Source organism: Ciona intestinalis, unplaced genomic scaffold, assembly GCF_000224145.3.
Source record: "Ciona intestinalis unplaced genomic scaffold, KH HT000127.2, whole genome shotgun sequence".
Taxonomy (NCBI): domain Eukaryota; kingdom Metazoa; phylum Chordata; class Ascidiacea; order Phlebobranchia; family Cionidae; genus Ciona; species Ciona intestinalis.
In genome coordinates, this window is record NW_004190449.2 from 119,804 (window position 1) to 141,524 (window position 21,721).

The 21,721-nt window shown below is 34.6% G+C and overlaps 2 protein-coding genes, 1 long non-coding RNA gene and 3 other non-coding genes across 9 annotated transcripts; 2 read left to right on the top strand and 4 right to left on the bottom strand.

Moving 5' to 3' along the window:
- Positions 1–158: 158 nt before the first annotated feature.
- On the top strand, positions 159–11,438 carry LOC445772 (guanine nucleotide-binding protein G(q) subunit alpha). 2 transcript variants are annotated; one of them, XM_018816033.2, is made up of 7 exons: positions 159–469; positions 3,612–3,796; positions 4,689–4,849; positions 5,218–5,346; positions 6,287–6,416; positions 8,146–8,299; positions 9,867–11,438. In XM_018816033.2, exons 1-7 carry the CDS (start codon positions 346–348, stop codon positions 10,055–10,057), a joined length of 1,074 nt encoding a protein of 357 aa, XP_018671578.1. In that variant the 5' UTR covers positions 159–345; the 3' UTR covers positions 10,058–11,438. The 2 variants fall into 2 exon arrangements, with proteins under 2 accessions (XP_018671578.1, XP_002121062.1); XM_002121026.5 differs by lacking the exon at positions 159–469 and adding an exon at positions 2,614–3,192.
- LOC108950380 lies at positions 7,491–12,982 on the bottom strand. Of its 2 annotated transcripts, XR_003396908.1 has the most exons (3): positions 12,696–12,963; positions 8,194–8,327; positions 7,491–7,851 (listed from the first exon to the last, which is right to left on the bottom strand). It is a non-coding gene; the product is annotated as an uncharacterized LOC108950380 (long non-coding RNA). The 2 variants fall into 2 exon arrangements; XR_003396907.1 differs by lacking the exon at positions 7,491–7,851 and having other exon boundaries at positions 8,215–8,327; positions 12,696–12,982.
- Positions 12,156–12,212, bottom strand: mir4044 (microRNA 4044). The gene has a single exon (NR_034437.1). It is a non-coding gene; the product is annotated as a microRNA 4044 (primary transcript).
- On the top strand, positions 12,291–12,344 carry mir4042 (microRNA 4042). Its single transcript, NR_034435.1, has one exon. It is a non-coding gene; the product is annotated as a microRNA 4042 (primary transcript).
- mir4041 (microRNA 4041) lies at positions 12,292–12,344 on the bottom strand. Its single transcript, NR_034434.1, has one exon. It is a non-coding gene; the product is annotated as a microRNA 4041 (primary transcript).
- A 1,383-nt stretch (positions 12,983–14,365) lies between the features above and the next one.
- On the bottom strand, positions 14,366–20,155 carry LOC100183672 (Putative uncharacterized protein LOC388900-like). 2 transcript variants are annotated; one of them, XM_018816029.2, is made up of 16 exons: positions 19,781–20,155; positions 19,409–19,594; positions 18,941–18,994; positions 18,828–18,878; positions 18,379–18,519; positions 18,114–18,212; positions 17,956–18,060; positions 17,642–17,879; positions 17,197–17,299; positions 16,839–16,947; positions 16,545–16,604; positions 16,066–16,206; positions 15,778–15,872; positions 15,625–15,699; positions 15,032–15,104; positions 14,366–14,613 (listed from the first exon to the last, which is right to left on the bottom strand). In XM_018816029.2, the coding sequence occupies exons 2-16, from the start codon at positions 19,562–19,564 to the stop codon at positions 14,536–14,538; spliced, it is 1,578 nt and encodes a 525-aa protein (XP_018671574.1). In that variant the 5' UTR covers positions 19,565–19,594; positions 19,781–20,155; the 3' UTR covers positions 14,366–14,535.
- Between the last annotated feature and the right edge of the window lie 1,566 nt (positions 20,156–21,721).

The following is a 21,721-nucleotide window of genomic DNA, read 5'->3' on the forward strand; positions in this document are numbered from 1 at the left end:
CAAAAAACATTCAAATAATTATAAAAACCTATCCCTCTGACCCTCGTGTACTTTTGTTAACTGTTAAAAACATGATCAGGATATTTGGATATTATGTGGTACAGGTGACCCATCTTTCCCCATCCTACTATATTACTTAAACTTACCAAATCACAGGGCGTACAGTTGAGTAAGTATAAGTTGAATAATTGTGCTGCGTATAAACCACACAATTTGGGGAGGCCTAAACAGAATGCAAGTTACTGCTGCCGCTGCCAATATTCCTATCTGCTACTTTAATCGGTGATAAAAGGGAAGGGAAATATTTACAACATCGAAGTTTGATTAGGAATACTACTCAGCAGGATGGGACTGCCATGTTTGCTCTCAGCCGAGGAGCGACAGCAGCGATTGGTGAATCAACAAATTGAGAAGCATATTCGTGAACGGGAAAAGAAAATCAAGAGAGAAATGAAGCTTTTGCTCCTTGGTAAGATTTTGTTTATATAACTTATAATTCAAAACAGTGTAGGTATGTTTCCAGCAGCAGAAATGTAGAAATACTATTTAAAGAAGGGTGTTTTGTATAATAAATGAAAGAAGGACTAGATGAATGAATGTATTGTGTTGACTGGAGTGGTTACGTATGTGTTTGTTTCTGGCATAAAACCTAACTTGGTGGTTTTACTATGTCTAAAGACGGTTGACCAAGGCAGGTGTTTTTTTTTTTCGAGAAACAGCACTATCTGTTTTGTTAAACATTTAAACGCTTTTACAGTTTTATTCTTAACGGCGATGCATATTTTTACACTTGCAATATATTTCGCATGTTGTACATAAAACGAACTGCAATAAAACGAAAACAGTCACAAATCCCCATGTTATAGAACTGGTTTGCATAGATTCATGGCTTAAAAGAGTCCCACGAGTTACTCATAGTAAGGTGGGGTAAGATGAAACATGTTTTCGTTCTCTTTTCTTATCCCGTCTGGTATTAACTAAAGAATATTTGCAGAATTATAAAAACAGTGCCCCCACCACTCTAAAATATATACTGTTGTTAATTTTTTAAATAAGACTAATTTGTGCTTACGGTTTTCCATATTACCCCACGGTACTATACGTGGCGTTTTATTAACTACCATGCATCCGTTGTTGATGGAGATGAATCGTAACATCCATGTCATATCTCTGAATACTGTGCACCTGACAATTCCTCTTCGCAGCTTACGTTTTCTTTTGCTTCGGACATAATTTTCATGGTTGCGAATAGGCTACTTATTGGGTATAATTCCTTGGTAGAGCTTTTCGACGTCTATTTTAATTACTGTAGAACATTAGTTTTAGGTTTTCTGGAGTTGATGTTTGTATCTTGAATACTGTTGATATATTTATATAGTAAAGACTGCTATTTAATGGAAATTTGGTTCGTACATGTTTTTTCAGGTTTATTATTTTTATGCTTGGCTAACTTTAACAGATTAAACTTTCATTATTACACAAAGACCTTCAAATTTACATGAAGCTACGGTTAATGCGATAAATTTGAAGCAAAACATTAAACCAAAGTCCGTTTTAATACTATGACACTTGAGATAAAATTTAGTGCAAAATATATTTTTCCCTTCTTTTCAAACATTTTTCCCACAATGCACCGAGGCCACACCCGGCGATACTGAGCGAAATTACGAGCCGGTAATTTTTCGTGTACTAATACTTGCAGGAGTTAGTGGACCGTTAAACATTGTTACATAGGGCGGTATTGTGCCGCTTCCAAAACTCACAGTCAGTTCAGTGAAGCCATGACGTATTTCCGACAGCAATATGTCTTGCAAAATTGTGTCGTTGTATATTTGAGTTCAATGTAAAGTACTAGAAAGCCGTGTGAGCTATTCGTGTAATACCCAAGAAAAGTTACGAACCTTTTTTAGTTAGAAAGATTGTTTTTCTCTTAGCATATGTTGCATTGTATATTTACTATTCATATATTCTATATAACTGCCTGTTAACTGTAAGTGTATTTGTATGTTATGGTTATTTACCTTATTAAACTTCAGTTTATTGACAAAACGTTTCGTTCCAAAAAGGGGCAATTAAGTCAAACAGGCTAACATATTTTTATTGTGCTTCTAAAATTTAAAATGTCAAGTTAAAAAATATCTTGTATTCTTAGGATGCCCTTAATTTCGTGAACTATAACTTTAATGTGTGCAGGGAAAAGCAAAAGAAAAAAGAATGAAACTATTTTAGGGGTGTGGACGAATAATAATAATAACTGTTTGGTCCTTGATGTATCGACTTAGTTGTAAAGTTAACTATAATCTTTGATTCTAAAAATACAAAAAAGCATCTTGAGAATGAAAACAACTTGCAAATATACAATCTAACATTGTTTGCATGAAATATATTAGCATATGCTTCAACATTGCTAAATATAATTTTTTTTTGTTCCATCGGTTTATTTTCTATCGTACTTAGTTTTTATTTCAAAACAAATTATGCTGCAATAACTTGTGTTCACCGGTTAACATTTTCACTTAGTTTACTTTATATAGACAGGTGCTTTTTCACACAAAAGTTGCCCTTTTTATAAGGATCACATTCTGTTAAATCTACAAATGTTGAACTGCTACTCCTTAACTTTTGTGTAGAGCTGTTATATTCTTGTTAATAGCTAAAACAGTGACATTTAGCAAAGAGTATTAGTTTTGGAAGCCAAGTTTTTATGTGACAGTTTTAGTCATAAAGTCGTCTTGCTGATATTTACCTCTTCTAGGTTTTATTAATCTCATCTTTGTTATTGTGTTCAAAGAGAAAAATGAAGTTTATGTTAAGCTAAAATACCTAAATGAAATTATATTTACATACATGTATGTCATTTCTTGTAATATTGGCTAGTCATAAATATTTGTGCCATGCTAAAAGAATTTTCAATCTTCCAGTTCAGAACGGCTTAGACCTTGCATGCAATGGGTTAAATGCTTGGACATATTTCCACCGAGATGCACTTATGAAATGTTTGGGAGTCTGCAGAACATATTCTGTTACCTGAAAACGTCATTATAGTCACAAATATGCCATTAATGACAATTTTAGCAAACTGCTGTAAGAGCAGTGATGAAATTGAGGCAGAGAAAATTAATGGGCAGATTGAGCGTGAATTGAGACGCCATAAAAAAGATGCACGAAGAGAATTAAAATTGTTGCTTTTGGGTAAATGTCTTTAAAATCTTCCAAAAATGATATTTCAAATAGAAATAGTATTTTTGTCTTCAAAATCCCAACATTATAATTGAAATATTTTAATATTAGGATATGTTACTAACTCTAATTAAAATTGTTAAGGAAGGCTATGATATATACTTGCTTATTAAAAGTTATTACAACTAATTTTTGCATTTCTGGTTTTATTTGTTGTCTCAACATGGTATGTTAATGTACCTTCTGGGTTATCGTGGCAATTTGTACATTGTGTTCTTGGCTGTAAAACTTTAGCAATGTTTGCTGGTATGTGTTACTAAGGATACGTTTTATTTAGTGTAAATACAATGTAAGTGGAGCCTAGTCTTTTTGCGTAACAATTCCACAGCAGTGGTTAAGAGAAAGTGCACTCAAAATTGATTGATTTTCAGGCACTGGAGAGAGTGGAAAAAGTACATTCATAAAGCAAATGAGAATCATTCATGGTGCTGGTTACAGTGATGAAGACAAACGGAGCTTCATCAAACTTGTCTACCAAAACATTGTTACTTCAATACAAAATATGTCAGCTGCCATGCAAACACTTAATCTTGAATATGAAATAGAAGAAAATAATGTAAGTAGCCTATAACATGGTTGCTACTCTTATAGACCATTTTATGATACACCACATTGTAAACCCAACTAATTGAATATTGGTACCGTGAATAGTTTTAGGTTCAACCTTTTTATGATAAACACAACGACCAATTGCTTTATTTCATTTTGACCTCATAGTTTCCGGATTTGTCAAATCCCTGCTGCATTATTTCCTGATAGTTTCAAGGCTTTCTTTGATTCACATGAACATGAAATGCTCACATGACTGCCACAGTCATGCGTGCTCATGAATCATGATGTACATAGGGAATTAATCTTTAATGTTGTAACAAACAAACACAATTGTGCTTATTATATACCATAGAATTAATTAGTCATATTTTTATTCTTGTACACTATGTCATACAGATCCACTGCCATTGCTATTTATACTTTTACAAATTTTTCATCTGTAAATGTAGTATAAAATCTTTTTTTAGGTCTTGATTTTAGAAATGTGATTTGTCCACAACCTTATTTATATTTTAGGGCTTAGTCATTGATATATGTTTGTTCAAACTGTGTATTACCATATCTCTCGACTCTGTGATACATTATAGGCCAAGGGCGTCTTGCATTTAAAGTAACAATTTACTGTATCCTGCTTTGATTGCATTGTGAAGATTTATTCCTTTTAATGTTATTTGCTATATCGAATTTATACCTGAAACCAACTTAGCTAGGTCTATTTACTCACCAAATTTGGTCAATACATTTTTTGGCCCTGCTAAACACAAAACAGTGTCTTACTTTTACATATGACTGTTTTTTTTACAAAGCCTTTCCATACCATATGAATTATAGCAATAATATATTTATATGTATTATGTTGGTAAACCACTATAGTCTTAACAGAGACTTTTACATAGGAACACGCAGAGGAAATTCGAGAGGTGCAGGTAGACAAAATTAGTAGTTATGATGATTTCATTACCAATATTTCCTATATTGAGTGTCTTTGGAAAGACACTGGTATACAAAAATGTTATGACAGGAGAAGAGAGTACCAGTTGTCTGACTCAACGTATTAGTAAGTATAACAATGTTCTTATAGTTTATTCTACATGTAGTAGCCTACTGAAGTAATGTTTATTAACGTTACGCTTAGTCTAAGTAACTTCTGTATAGTTTCCAAATAATCAAAAGTTATACATGAATTTTAATATATAAATCTGTTTAATGGTCAATTGTGGTCCAAGTGGAACTTAGGACATTGGATTTTTAGGTTGAAAACAGTTGTGTACAAGAATACTGCAGATAATACTGCAGATGTACGCTTCATGAATTGTACTTAACTTCAATTACCAATAACTGCATTTACCTACCTGGTTTCAGATCCCATAAATAGCATGTGTTCGATGTAATAAATTGTAGTCTTATTATGAATTTTCTTGACAGCTACCTTTCTGATTTGGACCGTATAAAAAAGCCTGACTTTTTACCCACCCAGCAAGATATCTTGCGTGTCCGAATCCCTACGACGGGAATTATAGAATATCCCTTTGATCTTGATCAAATAATTTTCAGGTAAAAATAATTCAAGTATCTCAAGTGTATAGTATAGGCCCATAAAATGTATAATACTTGCTAGTAGAACATGCGTTTTAAATAGCTGTACACAGTTGTTCTCTAGAAATTAGTATCGTTCGGCATGTACTTGTACTTTGGCTCCAACTAATTGTTCGTTTTCCTTCTTCTGCTGCATTACATGCAAAAAATCATGTTCTATTGAATTATTAATTCCTGGAAATGTTATTTAAGAGTAGTTTGTGGCTTGCTTGGGGATAATGCGCTCACTTTAGCCAGAAATACTAAGCTGTTCACTGTTTTCAAACAAGTACTCAACATAGCTTGTCGATTGTAATCACTATTAAACTTGCTAAAATACCATAAATTCAAATGACGTTTATCGTTTAGTAACAAATGTACCAACCACTCATAATGTTTGTTTGTGTGTCTTAATAAATACTAACCACTACTATATGTATTAATGGAATAAAAAAAATCATTAAATACGTAAAGTAGAAAAACCCAAATTTGTATTACATTTGATGGTAAGGAGAATTCAGTAACACATGATACGATGAATCATAATGTAATAGTGTAACTGTGTAATATACTGCTTCAACACACTTCACCAAACACCACACCCCTTTCTATTATTTATGAAATGGTCAAGTAGTTGTACTGTTTTTAGTTTTGTAACCTCAAACTATGAGCTCTAATATCCTATCAATTCCATTCCTACACTTCATGCACTTTTCAATGTTTGATATTTCTAGTTAATTATCTTGTTGCTTTTTCAATGTCAGTCATTACACTATAAAAATAAAATAATTATAACATCCTGTCTGGATAAATGCCAAATGTTATTGGTTTTATAATTTTTACTTTTTACATCTTTACACTATGTACTTGGTGGTGACGTTGGTTTGAATTCCATCCTGCACATTTCTTTGACTTTCAGAATGGTTGATGTTGGTGGTCAGAGATCTGAACGAAGGAAATGGATTCATTGCTTTGAAAACGTCACATCGATCATATTTCTGGTTGCACTCAGCGAGTATGATCAAGTACTTGTTGAAGCTGGGAATGAGGTTTGTTGTTTAAGCTATCACTGCATCTATCATGGACATAGGTGCCAAACCTGGGATGGTAAAGTAGACAGGCCTACCCAGGAATTTTCTGCATTAATCAGTAAACAATAAAATCAATAAGTTAGATTTGTTTTAAAGGACTGTGTGTCTAACTATCTGTGACGTTAAATGTTTGACACCTAAGCTCTTATGCACACTTATAAAAAGTAGTTACATTCAGAAGACATAATGGTAACTGTTAAAAGTGAACAAAACTATTGTATACATTACTATATATAATTATGTGTGAATGTGTGTAATTGTTTAACTGTACTATATAGCCTATTCCTATTTTAAAAACTGTCAAGAGCTAACTATAGCTAATTTAAATAATGGGGTTTTCTTTAAAAATATTGAATTTGTAAATAAGGATGGTTGTTATACAACAGCTTGCTGTTTGTTTATGTTACTAAAGAGAATGACTCGTTTAGTATTGTTATAAACCAAACTATGTGTTGAAGTTATAAATTAATTGTTGATCCTGTGACTGTGCAACAATAGCACATCTTAGATAAATCTTCTACCAGGAAAATTTGCATATAAAAATAATTAAATTTGTGGCATAAAATTAAGAATGAAAGGCAATAAATAAGTGTGCAATATTCATAAGCTTTGTTTATAAAAGGTTAAATCTAGTTGCAATTATTAAAAGTCGGTTGTATGTGTCTACTAAATGTGCTTTCAATATGAGACTATATCCAGTTTACATGGGTGCTGGGGACCACAACATTAGGAATTAGGATGTACATTGTGACTGGTTGTTGTAAACAGTTCCCTTTAAATACAAGGAAGAGTGTTTAATTAGCTTGGCTTATTGTGGTGTATAGGCATCGTAAATGTGGTTGTGTCAACCTGCGTAACACCACCGGCATTGTTATTCATTGTTTTTGTCAATGGGTAATAGGGATAACAGTAATAGATTTATAAATATAAAGCTTTTCGTTCATTCATGCGTGATTGCGTGAACATTTTGTTTTTAAGAATATTTTTAAAATAACACAAAACTAGTTAAAATGTTTACCAAGAAATCTAGAACAAAGTACATTTTATATTTAATGGTGGTATTTATTCTCCTGGACAGTGGCAACTGTGCATACAGATCAATAAATTACTTGCAGACAGTGTGTTAATCAATTGCACCCAACTTTTAATTTGATTAATGTTAGTTTTTGAGTTGGTTTTGCTTTATCAGTATGCTCATAGTTGCTACTTGTATGTTTACATCTTAAACAAATTTATTGCTTCATTTCTGAGAAACAATTTGGTTTGTAATCGTTGCTGCACCGCTCGTGAACATTTTGTTAATCATCAACTTCTAACTGAAATCCTGTAGCTGTAGGTGTTCATCAACATATCCACAATGTGAAAAGGGCTTTTCAAATGAAATCAGCCACACCTTTAAATAATAAAATATGCATCTGGGTGTTAGGATAATGAACTAAATCTGATCTAAATCCTATATTTTGACCAAAATCCTACCCGCATGGATAGAATAGGATCTGGTGCTAAAAACGACAAAAATCAAGTCCAACCAATTGAATGGAATAATGAAAGATATATTATTTTTCATTTAAATGACATTGTCAGCCTCTTATTCAAATTTAATCTATGAAATAGAATGGTGGAAAACGTGCGTGTATATAATTTTCAAACCCCTTTTCTTCCATTAAACTATAAAATATGTCTGTAGAATCGAATGGAGGAAAGTAAAGCTTTGTTTCGAACAATCATCACATACCCGTGGTTCGATACTTCTTCCGTCATCCTTTTCCTCAACAAGAAGGATCTACTTGAAGAAAAGATCGCTTACTCCGATCTGGCCGACTATTTTCCCCAATTTGATGGTAAGTTTCTCATGCCCAAAGTTTGCTACTATTTTTTTAATGAAGTGTAAGCATAGGGTACCAAAGTTCTTGCTTAATTAGTTAGTTGTTATCATTCATGAATTGTTAGCACAAGCATATTTATCTCTGGGTACATAAACTACTCCAACAAACATATCAACTGTACCAGATTACTCTCATTCCTAATTACTGATAATGATACGTATTAATCATTCATTAGCCCTGTAGTCACTTACAAAACACATATTGTTGTTTTTGGTAAACAGGTGCATAAGATAGCTATCAAAACTGTTCATACCATGAACTGTACAGTTACAACTTTATCTTTTTGATTAACTCTTCATTAGTTACTTTATTTATACGCCCATGTATTTCCATATTCTTAGCATTATGTGAAAGTAAATAGTTTTGTTAATTCTGCTCATTGAAGCAGTATTTAGCGTTTCTTTCAAGAAGTGCCCGATCAGTTTAAAATAGTTTATTTTAAGAGGACTAAACGTTCACTTTATTACCAGACAGTGGCGCTGATACGCTGTTTGCTAAGTGACGTGTCTTTTGCTAAATGGGTACCTACAATATTAGTAATGATTACAAAAATTAAGAAGGGTATCTTCATTTTTTATGCACTACTCTGCGGCGTGGTACTATGAAAGTGGTTATAGTAGCGCCGCAACCAATACGCTTTACGATGACGCGCTCTCTTATTACATATCTCTACATTGCACTGAGTCACAGCAAACTGCTTGTTACTAAATATAGCCAGCGGCAGTCGAAGGTATATGACGCGATGCCACGTGACTAGTACCTGCTCAAATGGGTAGGCGTATGTAATAGCCCTTTCGTTAATTTCTCAGTAGAACAGCAACGCTTTGTACTCATTTATACAAAGGTGTAATATGGTACTATTATTATACTCCACGTTTCTAAATCTAGTACAACAAATACCAATGTTTCATAAAAAAAACTATGCATAAAAACTCAACCAGCCGAAGTAAAAGTTCTTTAAGTCATCGGGAAATATTTCCTTTGTTGCCCTTTTGTGCATTTCTAACCGATATTGCGCTGGATGTTGCTGCTTCTCTATCGATCGCATTAGAACTTCTAATTTGTAATATTTGCAGCTGCGAAAGCGGTTGCTGATACAGGTTTAGGTCGGCAGGTCAACCTCTTAAAAACTTAACGTGTTTCTCGTTTTATCGAAACCAGTAATCCTAAACCAAGTGACCATACTTCCGCGTGTGCGCCAACGCTTATTTTCTTTAGAGCCATGCAAATATGAGAATAGTTCCCTGCACAAAGCAGTGTAATGCTGCTAGTTTTACACCTCTGAATCAGAGGCTCTGATTAAGTATTTTACAGGTTATAGGGTTTTCATTTATTACTCCTTGTTTTAATAGAGACAAAGCGTGTTCTAAACTTTTATGGTCTTGGGCCTGGCTATATATTGGCCACGGAATACGATACCAGGGAGTGTGTAAAGACTATAAATCATGATCGTCGGTCCATATATATATACATTGTTCTAATAGTTATCGCCATTTGTAACATTATTCTTATGTACCCCCAGGTCCGCCTAAAAATGCCGACGCAGCTCGTGAGTTCATCCTAGGCATGTTCGTCGAACTGAACCCTAACAAAGACAAGATCGTTTATAGTCACTTCACGTGTGCCACGGACACGGAGAACATTAGATTCGTCTTCGCTGCCGTTAGAGACACTATTTTGCAGGCGAACCTCAAGGAGTATAATCTGGTCTAGGAGCTAGGTACTGGTTCTTGCACCGTCGACAAGGGGACCCCTTTGCGCCGAACTGCAGTATGCGGCTCTCGCTTAGAAGCGGCCCGCATGCCGCCAAACCTATCTGCACTGCTTGCAATACGGATATCCCCATACGAACCCTAATTTTGGTTTTTGGCTATAGACAACGCGTCTTAATCGCACCGAACCTGGAAGCCAGCTATATCGTTGGTGAACGTTGTTGGATAGTACCCCAATACCGAACTTACGCCCTCGACCATATTACGTCGCAGTCACTTTTTCATTAAGACTTAACCGTATTGCGCGTAACACTAAACACCTCATACCGACAGCTCCATCACAACAATGGAAATAGGCCTGGTCGTTCTGCAGTTCTTGACAATTTTGATGCCTCGAATGACATAACCAGTCAATTGCCGTTGCCATTTCCTTCTAATGTGAACTTAAATTACTAGTTTACTTACATATTAATAATATATATGTATTATATATATATATATATGTACAAGGTTAAAATTATAGCTCTATATTGTGGTACTAACTGAATAGAGACACGTCGAAAAAACGACGTTTTTGTTTTTTTCGATAATGAAATGAAGTTATCGTTGTTTTTATCTAAATTATTGCGCAATGTCCCTCTTGGTATCATGTTTATTCGACACTAGTTCGAATTTTTTATGTTTATTTTTTCCGGCGTGGGTGTTCAAGCAGTATGCGTGATCGTGCTGCTGTCATATTATTATCGGCGTTGCAAATCGTCGACATCTCGTCCAAAAATAGGCTATTCCAGTAACACGTTCCGCCGCTATTTCAAACCCCTAAACAGGATACTCGAAATGCTGTTTCGGCTTATTCTTGCCTTAAATTGCGTGACCGGCGTAACTTTCTCATAACCACAGCTCTAAGCGACAATAGCAGGCCATACTGTCACATTTTCTTAACTGTTAAGTATTTCGCAGCAAACCATGTTACTGTATTAACTCCTGGACAATGTTACAACTTCTATTAATTGTTATTGAAAGGCGAAACTGAGATGTGCATTCCCAAATGTAGCGACTTTTCCGACTGCTCGTTAACATTGCGTCGACAAGGACCTGTACATAAAAGGCGCTTTTTTCCTAATAGGGTTTTCTCCTTTGTCCACTTACATGTTTTCATCCCGTATACTCGTGCTGGGCGTGGTTGCCAGACTTATAGCCCTTCCTTGTCACCGCGTTCTGGTTCACACCTTCGCAACTTATAACTAACCCAGTTCTCCACTTTAAGAGTAATTTCCCGGTTTTTCGCAACTCCCAGGCAAATTTTATTGATTCTGTAAAATTGTTATCGCGCCGTTTCAAAGAAAATACAATTACCACAGGAACAATGTTAATGCACGTAATTCGCATTTCTCTTCATTGTTTTGTCAATCCTATATGTTAACCACTATGGTCAGGAATCCTGTATCCTGACTTGTATAGGGCGCTAAATCTGATTGTTTTTACGCAACCCCATGTTTTCAATCGATATTGGATCCGGATCGGTAAACTTGACTTATCGACTTGTGGGCATTCGTCTTGTGTATACTGCCGGTGATCGCCGCTATATACACTACCCTACCAAGTGAGAAACCAGTTCAAAGACCTGGGAATTTCCGTTAATAATTTGGTCAAGCTATGATTGGAAATTGCTGCAAAAGAATATACCAGTACTTGAATATCCATGCAACATGACGCCTTGCATTGATTTTTAGCTTATACTCGAACGTTTACTGAACAAATACAAGTGTTACAACGTGAGAAGGTATGTAAAATGTTGTTACTAATTTCTGAAGTTATTCATTCCACTTTCGTTTTTACGTTGAACAAATGTGACCTAATTTGTTAATAATTTGCTATTCTGCTGTCGCCGGCCTATATTATCCTGTAAGAATGTCCGTTTATGATTTATAACTTTACACAGCTGGTTTTAACACAACATCAAATTTATTTATCTTTTTAAATACACTTACAAAGTTTGGAAAAAAAAAAAAACTAAAAAAGATAATAAATTTTGCAGCAAAACAACAGTCGATAAACTTAACCGGTATGATTCCCGCAGATAATGCTGATTGTAACATTAGTTAGCAGACCTATTTCAGTCGAAAGAAAAGGGAACTGAAATCAGTCTACCAACTCAGCTACAACCGCATTTGAAAACAGCATCCTCGCCTGCTCTAATTCTTGCATTTCGGAAGAACTTGGCCGAAAACCGCTCAATGATTAAAGACCTATTGCCGATGAAGCAGCAGATAGGACTTGAATCACTGGCCGGTGATGGCCAACAGACAACGCACGTGGAGGTTCCTGTTTAGACTGTGTATTGAACTTAATAAGCCTTGGGCTACGATGGTGGTAACTTTAATGTTTACAGTTGTAACGCAGTTTATTCTTAAGGCCTTAATCGCTCATGCGGCGACGCTCATGCTCAGATTTATCTAATAAAGAGTAAAGTTATTTGTAGAACCCGTCCGGGGGGTTTTTGAAAATCGCCGGGAGAATTTTGGAGCTGTACTGTTACCCAGAAGTTACATAAGGTTTTGCTTATTCAGACAGAGAAGTCAATATAAATATAGGCCGAATACGAGTATATAGTTAAAAGCTTATAAAATAACAATTACCTTGAACGCTGTATTGTACCATATTGGTTGCTGAAGAAGTCTAGCTTTTATGAAGATCCTATTAGCTGTTGAACTGTAGATTGCTGGAAGACTGAACTGATGACCATGGAACAGCAACAACCTCTTTTATACCCTTGAATTGGCTGGACAACTGTTCTTTTCATCGGTGCAATGTAACACGTCTGCAAGAGTGCCGACAGCATGGACGGCTTGGTTATGCTGCTAGCAGCTGAGAAGAGATGTAAATTTGTCGCCACAAGGTCTAACACTTCAAATGGAATATACCAACTTAGGTAAGCAAGACTTGTTTATTTATTCGGCCGTATTATAAAATAGTTCTCAAGCGTTGATTAAACATATAATACTCTGGGGTAAGATGGGACACTATTCGCACATAATATCCAAACATCTTGATCGTGTTTTAAACAGTTAGCACTATCCATGGGAGTCGTGAGGATGCACTTTTATAATTATTTGAGTGTTCTTTGTTCACTACCAAATGGAACGAGACAATTAAATAGCTGGGTGTCCCATCTTCTCTCACTTCAGCTATATACCTACTTTCACACTGTACCATTTAAAAACGACTATCCCACATTAAACGACTATAAGATACTATTTTCTATTTAAAAGTATCTAAATCATTATAACTCCAGATGTCCCGGATACTACAGCAAAATTAAAGTCATGTAAGAAGTCTTATGTTAAAATGGGATACTGTAGTAAGAGGTCGGCTATTGGTTCGTTAATGGGTCCCAAAAATTATACGGTATACTAAATTAAATAAATGAATGACTTTTTCGGTTACTAAGATCGGAAAAAATTTGCAAAAGCGTTTTAGGACACTCGTGGATCAAACAGAAATACAAAAAATTTACTTCATAAAAGCCTTGCATATTTTTGTTTCCCACAGCGTTATCAGCATCGGGTAGTTAGATGCGCTGCTGAAAAGTTGCAATTTGCACGTCTCACCCCGCTGTGACGTAACAATTAACTTTCCCACGCACCATTGTTTACAAGGAAGCTTTGCCACCAATCACGTGTTCGCACATAATCGGCAATACAATTGACTTTGAAGAACCGGGTTTCCGACCACTGGAGAAGTGCGTTTTTCGGCAACAATACTAGCTGACGCAGGTCAGTTTTATATCATTAAACGTATTGAGAAAACACACACAATTTTAACGCCTAATCCCAACCCGATTTGCAAATTTCGAGGATTGACACTGCACATCCACGTAATTTAACTTGGCAATGCAAAGTAACTTTTTTCTATACGTATATATGACCATATACATAGCAGGGTAGGTGAAGATGGGACACTTTTAGCAAGTTATTTTCAAATTTCCGTGTTTTATACAGTTAACAACGGTCTATAGAAGTCGTGAGGATGCGATTTTATATTCTTTTGAATGTTCTTTGTTTACTATTAAACGGGACGAGAAAATAGAATGAAAAGGTGCCCCATCTTCCCCATCCTATTATATAAAAAAGGGTTGCCTGAAAGCTGATGCGTTTTATGATTTGTATCTCACCACTCTCACACTATCATGTCATGATAAAGTAGTTTTGGAGATAAAATTTTTGGTTTACAGGCCTATTCAGTATAGCTTTGCTGTTTCGTTTTTACTTCTAGACAGTATGCCTTACGGTTCTTTGTGCACAAAAGGTAAATATTCAAAAGATTGTTTTATTTCTGAAAAAAGCTGCATAAAATTATTACATCGGTACAACACCAAAAATGTAACGGTTTAAAAAGAGGTCGGCTATTTCATTTAGGTAACCTTAATTGACCTATTACAATATAAATGCAGGTAAATCTTCAGATTATAGGTAAATGTTAATTAGCTGGCTCTGCAGCCAAGGCAGCTTGTACAGCAGCAACCGCTCCAACAACGTTCACTTCATCTTGGTCTCTCTAAATAAATGAACATTAAAAATTGTCCAAATTTAATTAAAAAATGTCCAGGTACGGCGGTTCGATGCTCCATACTGATAGGCATATGTGTCTTTGGGAAAAACACCTATCGGACATTGCTCGAACCCAGTGGCCACTAATTGGTTGTAACACCCTAGGTGTCTGAGTAAGGGATCAACACTGGTCCAAATCACCAGTCTTTATAACACAAGCTGTTTCAAAAAGCTTGCCACCTTTTAGGGATTACCTTGTATGTAGTGTTGTGGGTGATTTGGCGTTTGAAGTTTTTTTAAAATCTGTGGCTCACCATTTAAACAACTTAGTAGCCACTGGGTTGTTGCTGTTATATGTTTTACCCACAGCTCACAATGGCTGCAGTTGTTATATATATTACACAATACTATAAGCAACCTATTACCTTTAACTCCATTAGCACGAGGTTGCTGAGGTAACGTACTTGTCGGGGTTTGCTTAAAAGTTTTGACGATTTTCTGTGCGTAAAGTGTTTAAACAATTTATGAAAGAAGAAATGTAACGCGTGGGGAAGGAAACGACAGTCGTTATAACACAAGTGTTTTTGTTCCACACTTCCCTTGTGCTCTTATGAGTTACTACGTGTGTAACTTTGTGGGTGGATATTTTTAATGCACAGCTGACAAATTAAACAACCCATGAATGAGCTTGAGTTAAATAATAATTGCCAATAAGTGGCTAAGAACACACCCACATTGGTAGCAGCATTAAGCTTTGAATGCGTAGTTTCTTTGCCACAGAAACCAAACTTGGCACAATACATTGATAAACATCTATTGTATTTATTTGCCAGAGTTTTTGGATTTGAGGCTCAATGCTGCCATCATTGTTGACATATGCCTCTTTGGGCAACTGCTTAAATTGGTGTTCAGAAGCGGGTTAAACATAAAGTCGGCGTTAAAAAAACAGTATCTACATGAATAGATGTGTGTGGTAACTTGTAATGGGGCATATGAAAGTATCATAACATAAACTTACGTTTTAAAAAGCCGATTTTCTTCAACTTGCTTTGTCAAAAACTCTTTGCTTGCTCTTTCCCCTTCAAGGTGAATTCTAAACAATTGAAAATATTAAAATTGAGGTAATAAGCCAAAGCTAGCACGGATCTAATACCACAGTGCTTAGTGTAACCTGTTAAATGCAGTAGCTGTGTCTCGCACGTTGTGAGATGATTCTTGAATTAAATCATTATAAGTTCTTGCTTGGTGGGAAGGCAGGGATTCAATCTGTAAACAAACTTTTTTTTATTATAGACTATTATTTTATTGTTTGTTTTGCAGAGACTAATGATGCCATTTTATAAATATCACAGAATACGTTAAACTTGATTTTGATACATGAATGTAACTTTTTTATCATCCCATACCCTGGCAAGCATGAAACTTAACGAGTAATTGTTTAAATTAATATTCTTCTTACTTGTGTTCTCCTTACTAGCTGATCACGACCCGTAACTTTGTGGAGACCTCTTTGGTAAAGATACTCACTAAGAAGAGGAGATCTTCCATGGATGTTAAACACTGAACGATCAAACTCAACGGATCTTCCAATAGCACACGACTAAATATTGAATTAAGGTATTTTAATGAATGTTTTTAATCATATGCATAATAAGGTAATAAAATATTTTATGAAAGAAACTGTAAAACATAATTGAATGTCAATGTATAGTCAAATATATTTGACTAAATGATGAAATATCATATAGTTGTACACAATAACATTTGTTGTAAACACTAACCACCAAAATGTTTGCCAAAAGAGCCAAAATATAAGTATGAATAACCCAGCAGCAACAGCCTATATTGGTGTGTAGTATTTAACAAATATAAATATACAATAAAAAGCATATAAATATACATATATGTAAATAAAACAACATAAAACCTACTGCTTACATTTTCCTTCAAATACTTTAATGAATATTTTTCCTTGGTTTCTTCACCAGTTTTTGGTTGCTGAATATGAAATAGTTTATATTCAAAACAGGATACTTGCCCAACCAAGTATTTATTCATATAATATACAAACTAGACAATAGACATACAAACTGGGTTCAATTTTCAGCCATATTAAAAAAATAATCGATCACATATATAAGTTACATTCATTCATTGATTAAAATGCTTTGCATAACATGGTAATGTTACTATTTAAACCATTTTTAAATTCTCTATCAAACTTTATTTTACCTCTGTAATTGGAGACAATGTCCCTTTATCTGTGGTTACAGTAGTTTCATTGCTTTTAGTTTTTTGTGAAGAGACAGTTGACATAGCATCTGATCTTGTGCCCAGCGCTCTATTATTTTTAAATAAGTAAGTTCGATAAACTAGCAATTTACTACTGGCCAAATTAATAAAACATAACATTGTATTCACCTATGGTTCTTGGCCAGTATGTTTTATAGTGTTTCTTCATTTCATTATTTAATGCAAAACAATTGTTATATAAAGCAAGATTATATTCCAGAATCATATTTATTTAAAAGGTATTCATTGTAAATTATTACGAGTGAATGTTTCAGTATCACTAAGTTTATCTGCATACCTCAATAATCCTTTATTGGACCCCGACCTTGAATGAGCAGTTGGCGTCTTTGTTGAAGTTACTGAACCAATAGGACTTAGTTTACCAGTTCCCTTCCTATCAACTGCATGGACAAATATGCATATTTTTAATGTCACTTTAAAAATATAGCATTCAAACTACCAAGCCACCAAAAAAATGTGCAGAGATTTGCTCAATAAAACCAACTTATATAGGTTACTAGGTTAGTACATTTATACTTGGCCCCAGTTGTTCCAACCAAATTATCACTAATGGGCTGTCTATTTTTGTAAATACAGCATAAAACCAAGTACAATGTTACATATGTGGTAACTTGTAAACGAGAACGAGATGTTTGAATAGAATATCTATGCTATAGCAACTGGTGTTGCCCCGCAACGACAGAGAAAAAAGACTTCCATGTTTAATTATCATTAAATTTTACCTTTCTCCCCAGATTTTGAAACTTTCATTGTTTCTTCTTTCCTCATTTTATGAGGTTCAAGTTGGGAATAATTCCATTTCTCGTAAAGCCTGGGTGGTGGTTGGATTCCTGATACCCACATGGTGGCAATGTTGAGCAAGTTCCCTTTGAAAGTTGGTTCGTCAAATTGTCGCCACGACTGAGGGAAAGCGAGGCAGAATGCTGAATATATTGACTGGGCCAATATACTGGCATAATTCTGTAAGTAGATTAACACAGTATTAATCAGATAAATGATTTAATTTACCATGTTTCAATGTAATGATTTAATTTACCATGAAAAACTTATCTCGAAATTTCTGATCTTTAGACATGAGCAAAAGCTTGACAAAAATCTGGGAAATCCGCCTGAAAAGTTTGCTTTGGCTTAGTTTGTCCGGCTGCAATAAAATGAATTTACAACAATTTGTGAATAAAGTCTTTCGTTACTTACATGATATTTGTCAAGGAAAAACCACCAGAAAACATCTTGTAACATAGCTCTCTGTGTGCGAGAGTACAACATCTTACGAAACTCTTGTTGATAGGTTGGCTGGAATGAAACAATTGTAACATAAGATAAACTAATTATAAAGAAAATGATCTGTAGTCACCAACCATAACAGAAATAGATTCATTTTTGGTAAAAAAAAAAATTTGTTAGGAAAGATAGTTTATGTCACGCTTTGATTAAATTTGGTTACAGCAATTACTTTTACCTTCCTTTTCAGGTCAGTTTGAGCTGAAATAACATGATCAATAACTACAGTGGCTTCCAACCCATGAGGCAAAGGTGAGTGACGATTCTGTACAAAACCTGGATATTGCTGCAACTCTACTAATCTTGGTGCGTCTGATTTCTAAAAATACAGCAATTTTAAACAACACGTTTTAGATACTATCATTAACACATTTTTCTAGTCATCTATGTAATCATAATTTTAGAAATGACCCTCACAAAATTAGAAAAACATATATATGCCATCAAAACTTTTAATATAAATTGGGGGTTAACCAGAAGTTACTTTTTAACATACTTTCATCCTTAATAAATTTAATCGATTATTATTTTTTATGTTAATCTCAATAAATGCAAACCACAGTGCAAAAAACAAAGAATAAATACGCCATTTTGCCTAAAAAAACATGCATACTTAAATTAATAAACTAACTTTGGCCGGTCCTTTTCTTCGTTGTGTATTGCCTTCCGGTTGTCCATCTGTAAGAAATTATAAACAATTTATGTTTCCACTGCAAAATAAAAATAATTAAAACTATTACCAAATTCACTCGAAAATAATCCAGCAAATTTTCTTTCTTCTTTTTCTTCTCTATCTATTAATAACAAAACATGCAAATAAAACCGGTTAAAACATTTCTTGTTTTAAGGTTTTTATTCTGAGTTTCTTCCTACAATAAGAATATATTATAGGTTTTTATAATACAATCCTACAATATATTATAGGTTTTTCCTATAATAAAGTTCTGGGAAGTCTGCAAAATATGGCATTTTCTGGCGAGAATTCGCGCGTAAGACAGTAATTTTTTTGTATAAGCGTGTAGCCATGTACCAACCGTAAAAATAATTGGGAAAAAACTACAAGCAAAGCAAGGAAACATTTTTATTTTAACACAGATTTGGTTTGTTGTTTCATTGATTTTCAAGTGCAGGAACATTATGGTGTACAAAACCAAAGGTTTGTGAACAAAATTGTGCATTCACTGACTAAACTCTGTAGACCAGCATACCTCTAGCTGAGCGTGACCCACGTTTGGGAACAGATTTAAGTTGAAGTTGGCCAGTATTTGGATCATAGACTTCATCATTGTAGGAAGATCGGCTTTCGATTGCGAGTTTGCTGTCATATGTTGAAAGTTCGTTGTCCAAACTACATATTCTCTCATTTACTTTTTGAATTGAGCCAACCAGAAAAGCTTAAATTGTACATTAAGGAAAATACATTTATAAATTTTATTATATAAACACAAGAGAGTTACAATGGGGATAAACGAAGATACCTTTATTTTTGTTTTACTTGTTGCACAACAGATTATTGTATGGATTATTAATTTTTTTTATTAGATGAGGAATAATTGGTATGTTGATTATTAAAAGGATACAAGCAGGTCGAACTTTCTGTAATTCTTCAAGTCGTTTCTTTTGTCTTTCAACGTTTTTATTTACATCAAACAAATCTTCTTCGCATAAGCTCATGGGAGACGCGATTCTACTTATGTCAGCCATCGTAAACTTTAACTTTGTCACGTCAATTTACGGCCTATATTGAAGCACCAACCGTTCGTATTATTTACTGTTAACCTGCCTTTAATACACCCAAAGGCATTGTGGTGCAATGACTGTTACAACAGACTTATTTCGGCAAAGAAACCACAAACCTTATAGAACTTGTCTATGTTTGTTCATTCAGTGCTTTAACATCGTAGCGTCGTTTCTATAACAGCGCTCAAGAACGCCGTCTAGCGGAAATTTAAATTTGAACTGACTGATGTGAACATTTTGGGGATTTTTTATAACTTAACTATGTCAACGTTTTTTTAACAAATTGCTAGATTTCGACGGTTTTTAGAAGACTACTACGGGTTAAAAAATGTAATATATATTTTTATTCGGGACTTTTTACATTTATTTTATACAGTCATGTACTGGGGAAGATGGGACACCTTTTCATACTATTTTCTCGTCTCATTTGGTAGTAAACAAAAATTATTCAAAGAACTATATACCTGTATCATTACAACTACCATAAACCGTTGTTAATTGTGTAAAACACGATCGGGATACTTTGATGTTATGTGCTAAAGGTGTCCCATCTTCCACCACTCTACTGTACATCATATTTAATAAAACAAGAACATATTTTAGTGGACAGGTGGATGGCACCGAACTGTTTACAAATGTTATACTCATACTTAACATACAAAACTTAAGTAAAAAAAAACCAATGTGAAACAAACGCCACCAAGATTACACCTAAAAGTCAAGAAATAGTTTTATTTCCGCCAAATCTCCAGTTTACATTACCGACAACTTACAAAGTACTGAGCAAACATGCTATAGAGAATTTGAAGCAGGCGGTGAGGCAGCTGAACAAAATATGAAATTTATTTTGGGGACACTTGAGAAATAATTTATTTAATATTCTCACAGTGGAAAGATCTTGGTTATTTTAACACCTGTCGCTATAGGGAAGAAATGATTTCCAGAGTAAACATATCACGTCGATTGTGAAATTGTTTTCGCGGGTGCTTGCACAATAAACTGGCTCTATAGCGATTTACACAAAGCAAATTATCCCCCACTGACTTCTCAGCAATCCAAGGGGTCCGTAAGAGCCAGTTAAGGGTTTAAATCGAGAGCAAAAAAGAGAACTCGCTTGTCGCTGCTCGTTCTGCCCGATAATGACGTAACAAAAGAAGTGGCAGTTGCTAAGATTTCGAGAGGCCCGATCATTAGTTGATATAATACCCCATCACTTATACGACACTTTGGTTTGTTGGTATTAGCAGTAAACACAGCACACCAGTTTATTGAATTCACACGTCAGTCCCGGTAAATTACATGAGTGCGTCATATGAGGCGAAACATTGATATTTCGAAATGATCAGCTTCCAACACGATCTCATCCGTAAATACAAACTTTATTATGTAATGTGACTAAAGGTGACCCGTTGAAAATAAGACTTGATTTTTTCCATGTTATTTATGTATTTAATAATGTCTTTGTGTAATCCCTATGCACTCGGTTAGCTTATTAACTCGTTTATTGTTACAGGTTTAATTTATTTAGTTTAGCTGTATATACTCAGATTTTTATGTTTGTTCTGCACCGTCTGTTTTGGTAGTCGCAAAAACCGCGCGACAAAAAGGTAAAATGAAATATAAACATGCACTGTTTACCCTCTATCGACAGGAATTATGATTAAACAAGATAATGAATAAACTATTATGACGTTTGAAAGGGTTTGGGTGTGTTCATGTGTGCCCTATACGCGTGCACGATCCTGAATAGCCAACAGCGGTCGGGTCGGAACGGGAGTCGC

Coding starts and splice junctions, on each gene's coding strand:
- LOC100183672 (XM_018816029.2), bottom strand. CDS start 19,564: ATGAGAGAATATGTAGTTTGGACAACGAACTTTCAACATATGACAGCA. Junction 18,520..18,827: donor AAAAGGACCGGCCAAAGTTA/GTTTATTAATTT, acceptor CTGTATTTTTAG/AAATCAGACGCACCAAGATT. Junction 14,614..15,031: donor TCGTGCTAATGGAGTTAAAG/GTAATAGGTTGC, acceptor TCATTTATTTAG/AGAGACCAAGATGAAGTGAA.
- LOC445772 (XM_002121026.5), top strand. CDS start 3,054: ATGCCATTAATGACAATTTTAGCAAACTGCTGTAAGAGCAGTGATGAA. Junction 3,193..3,611: donor ATTAAAATTGTTGCTTTTGG/GTAAATGTCTTT, acceptor ATTGATTTTCAG/GCACTGGAGAGAGTGGAAAA. Junction 6,417..8,145: donor TTGTTGAAGCTGGGAATGAG/GTTTGTTGTTTA, acceptor ATATGTCTGTAG/AATCGAATGGAGGAAAGTAA.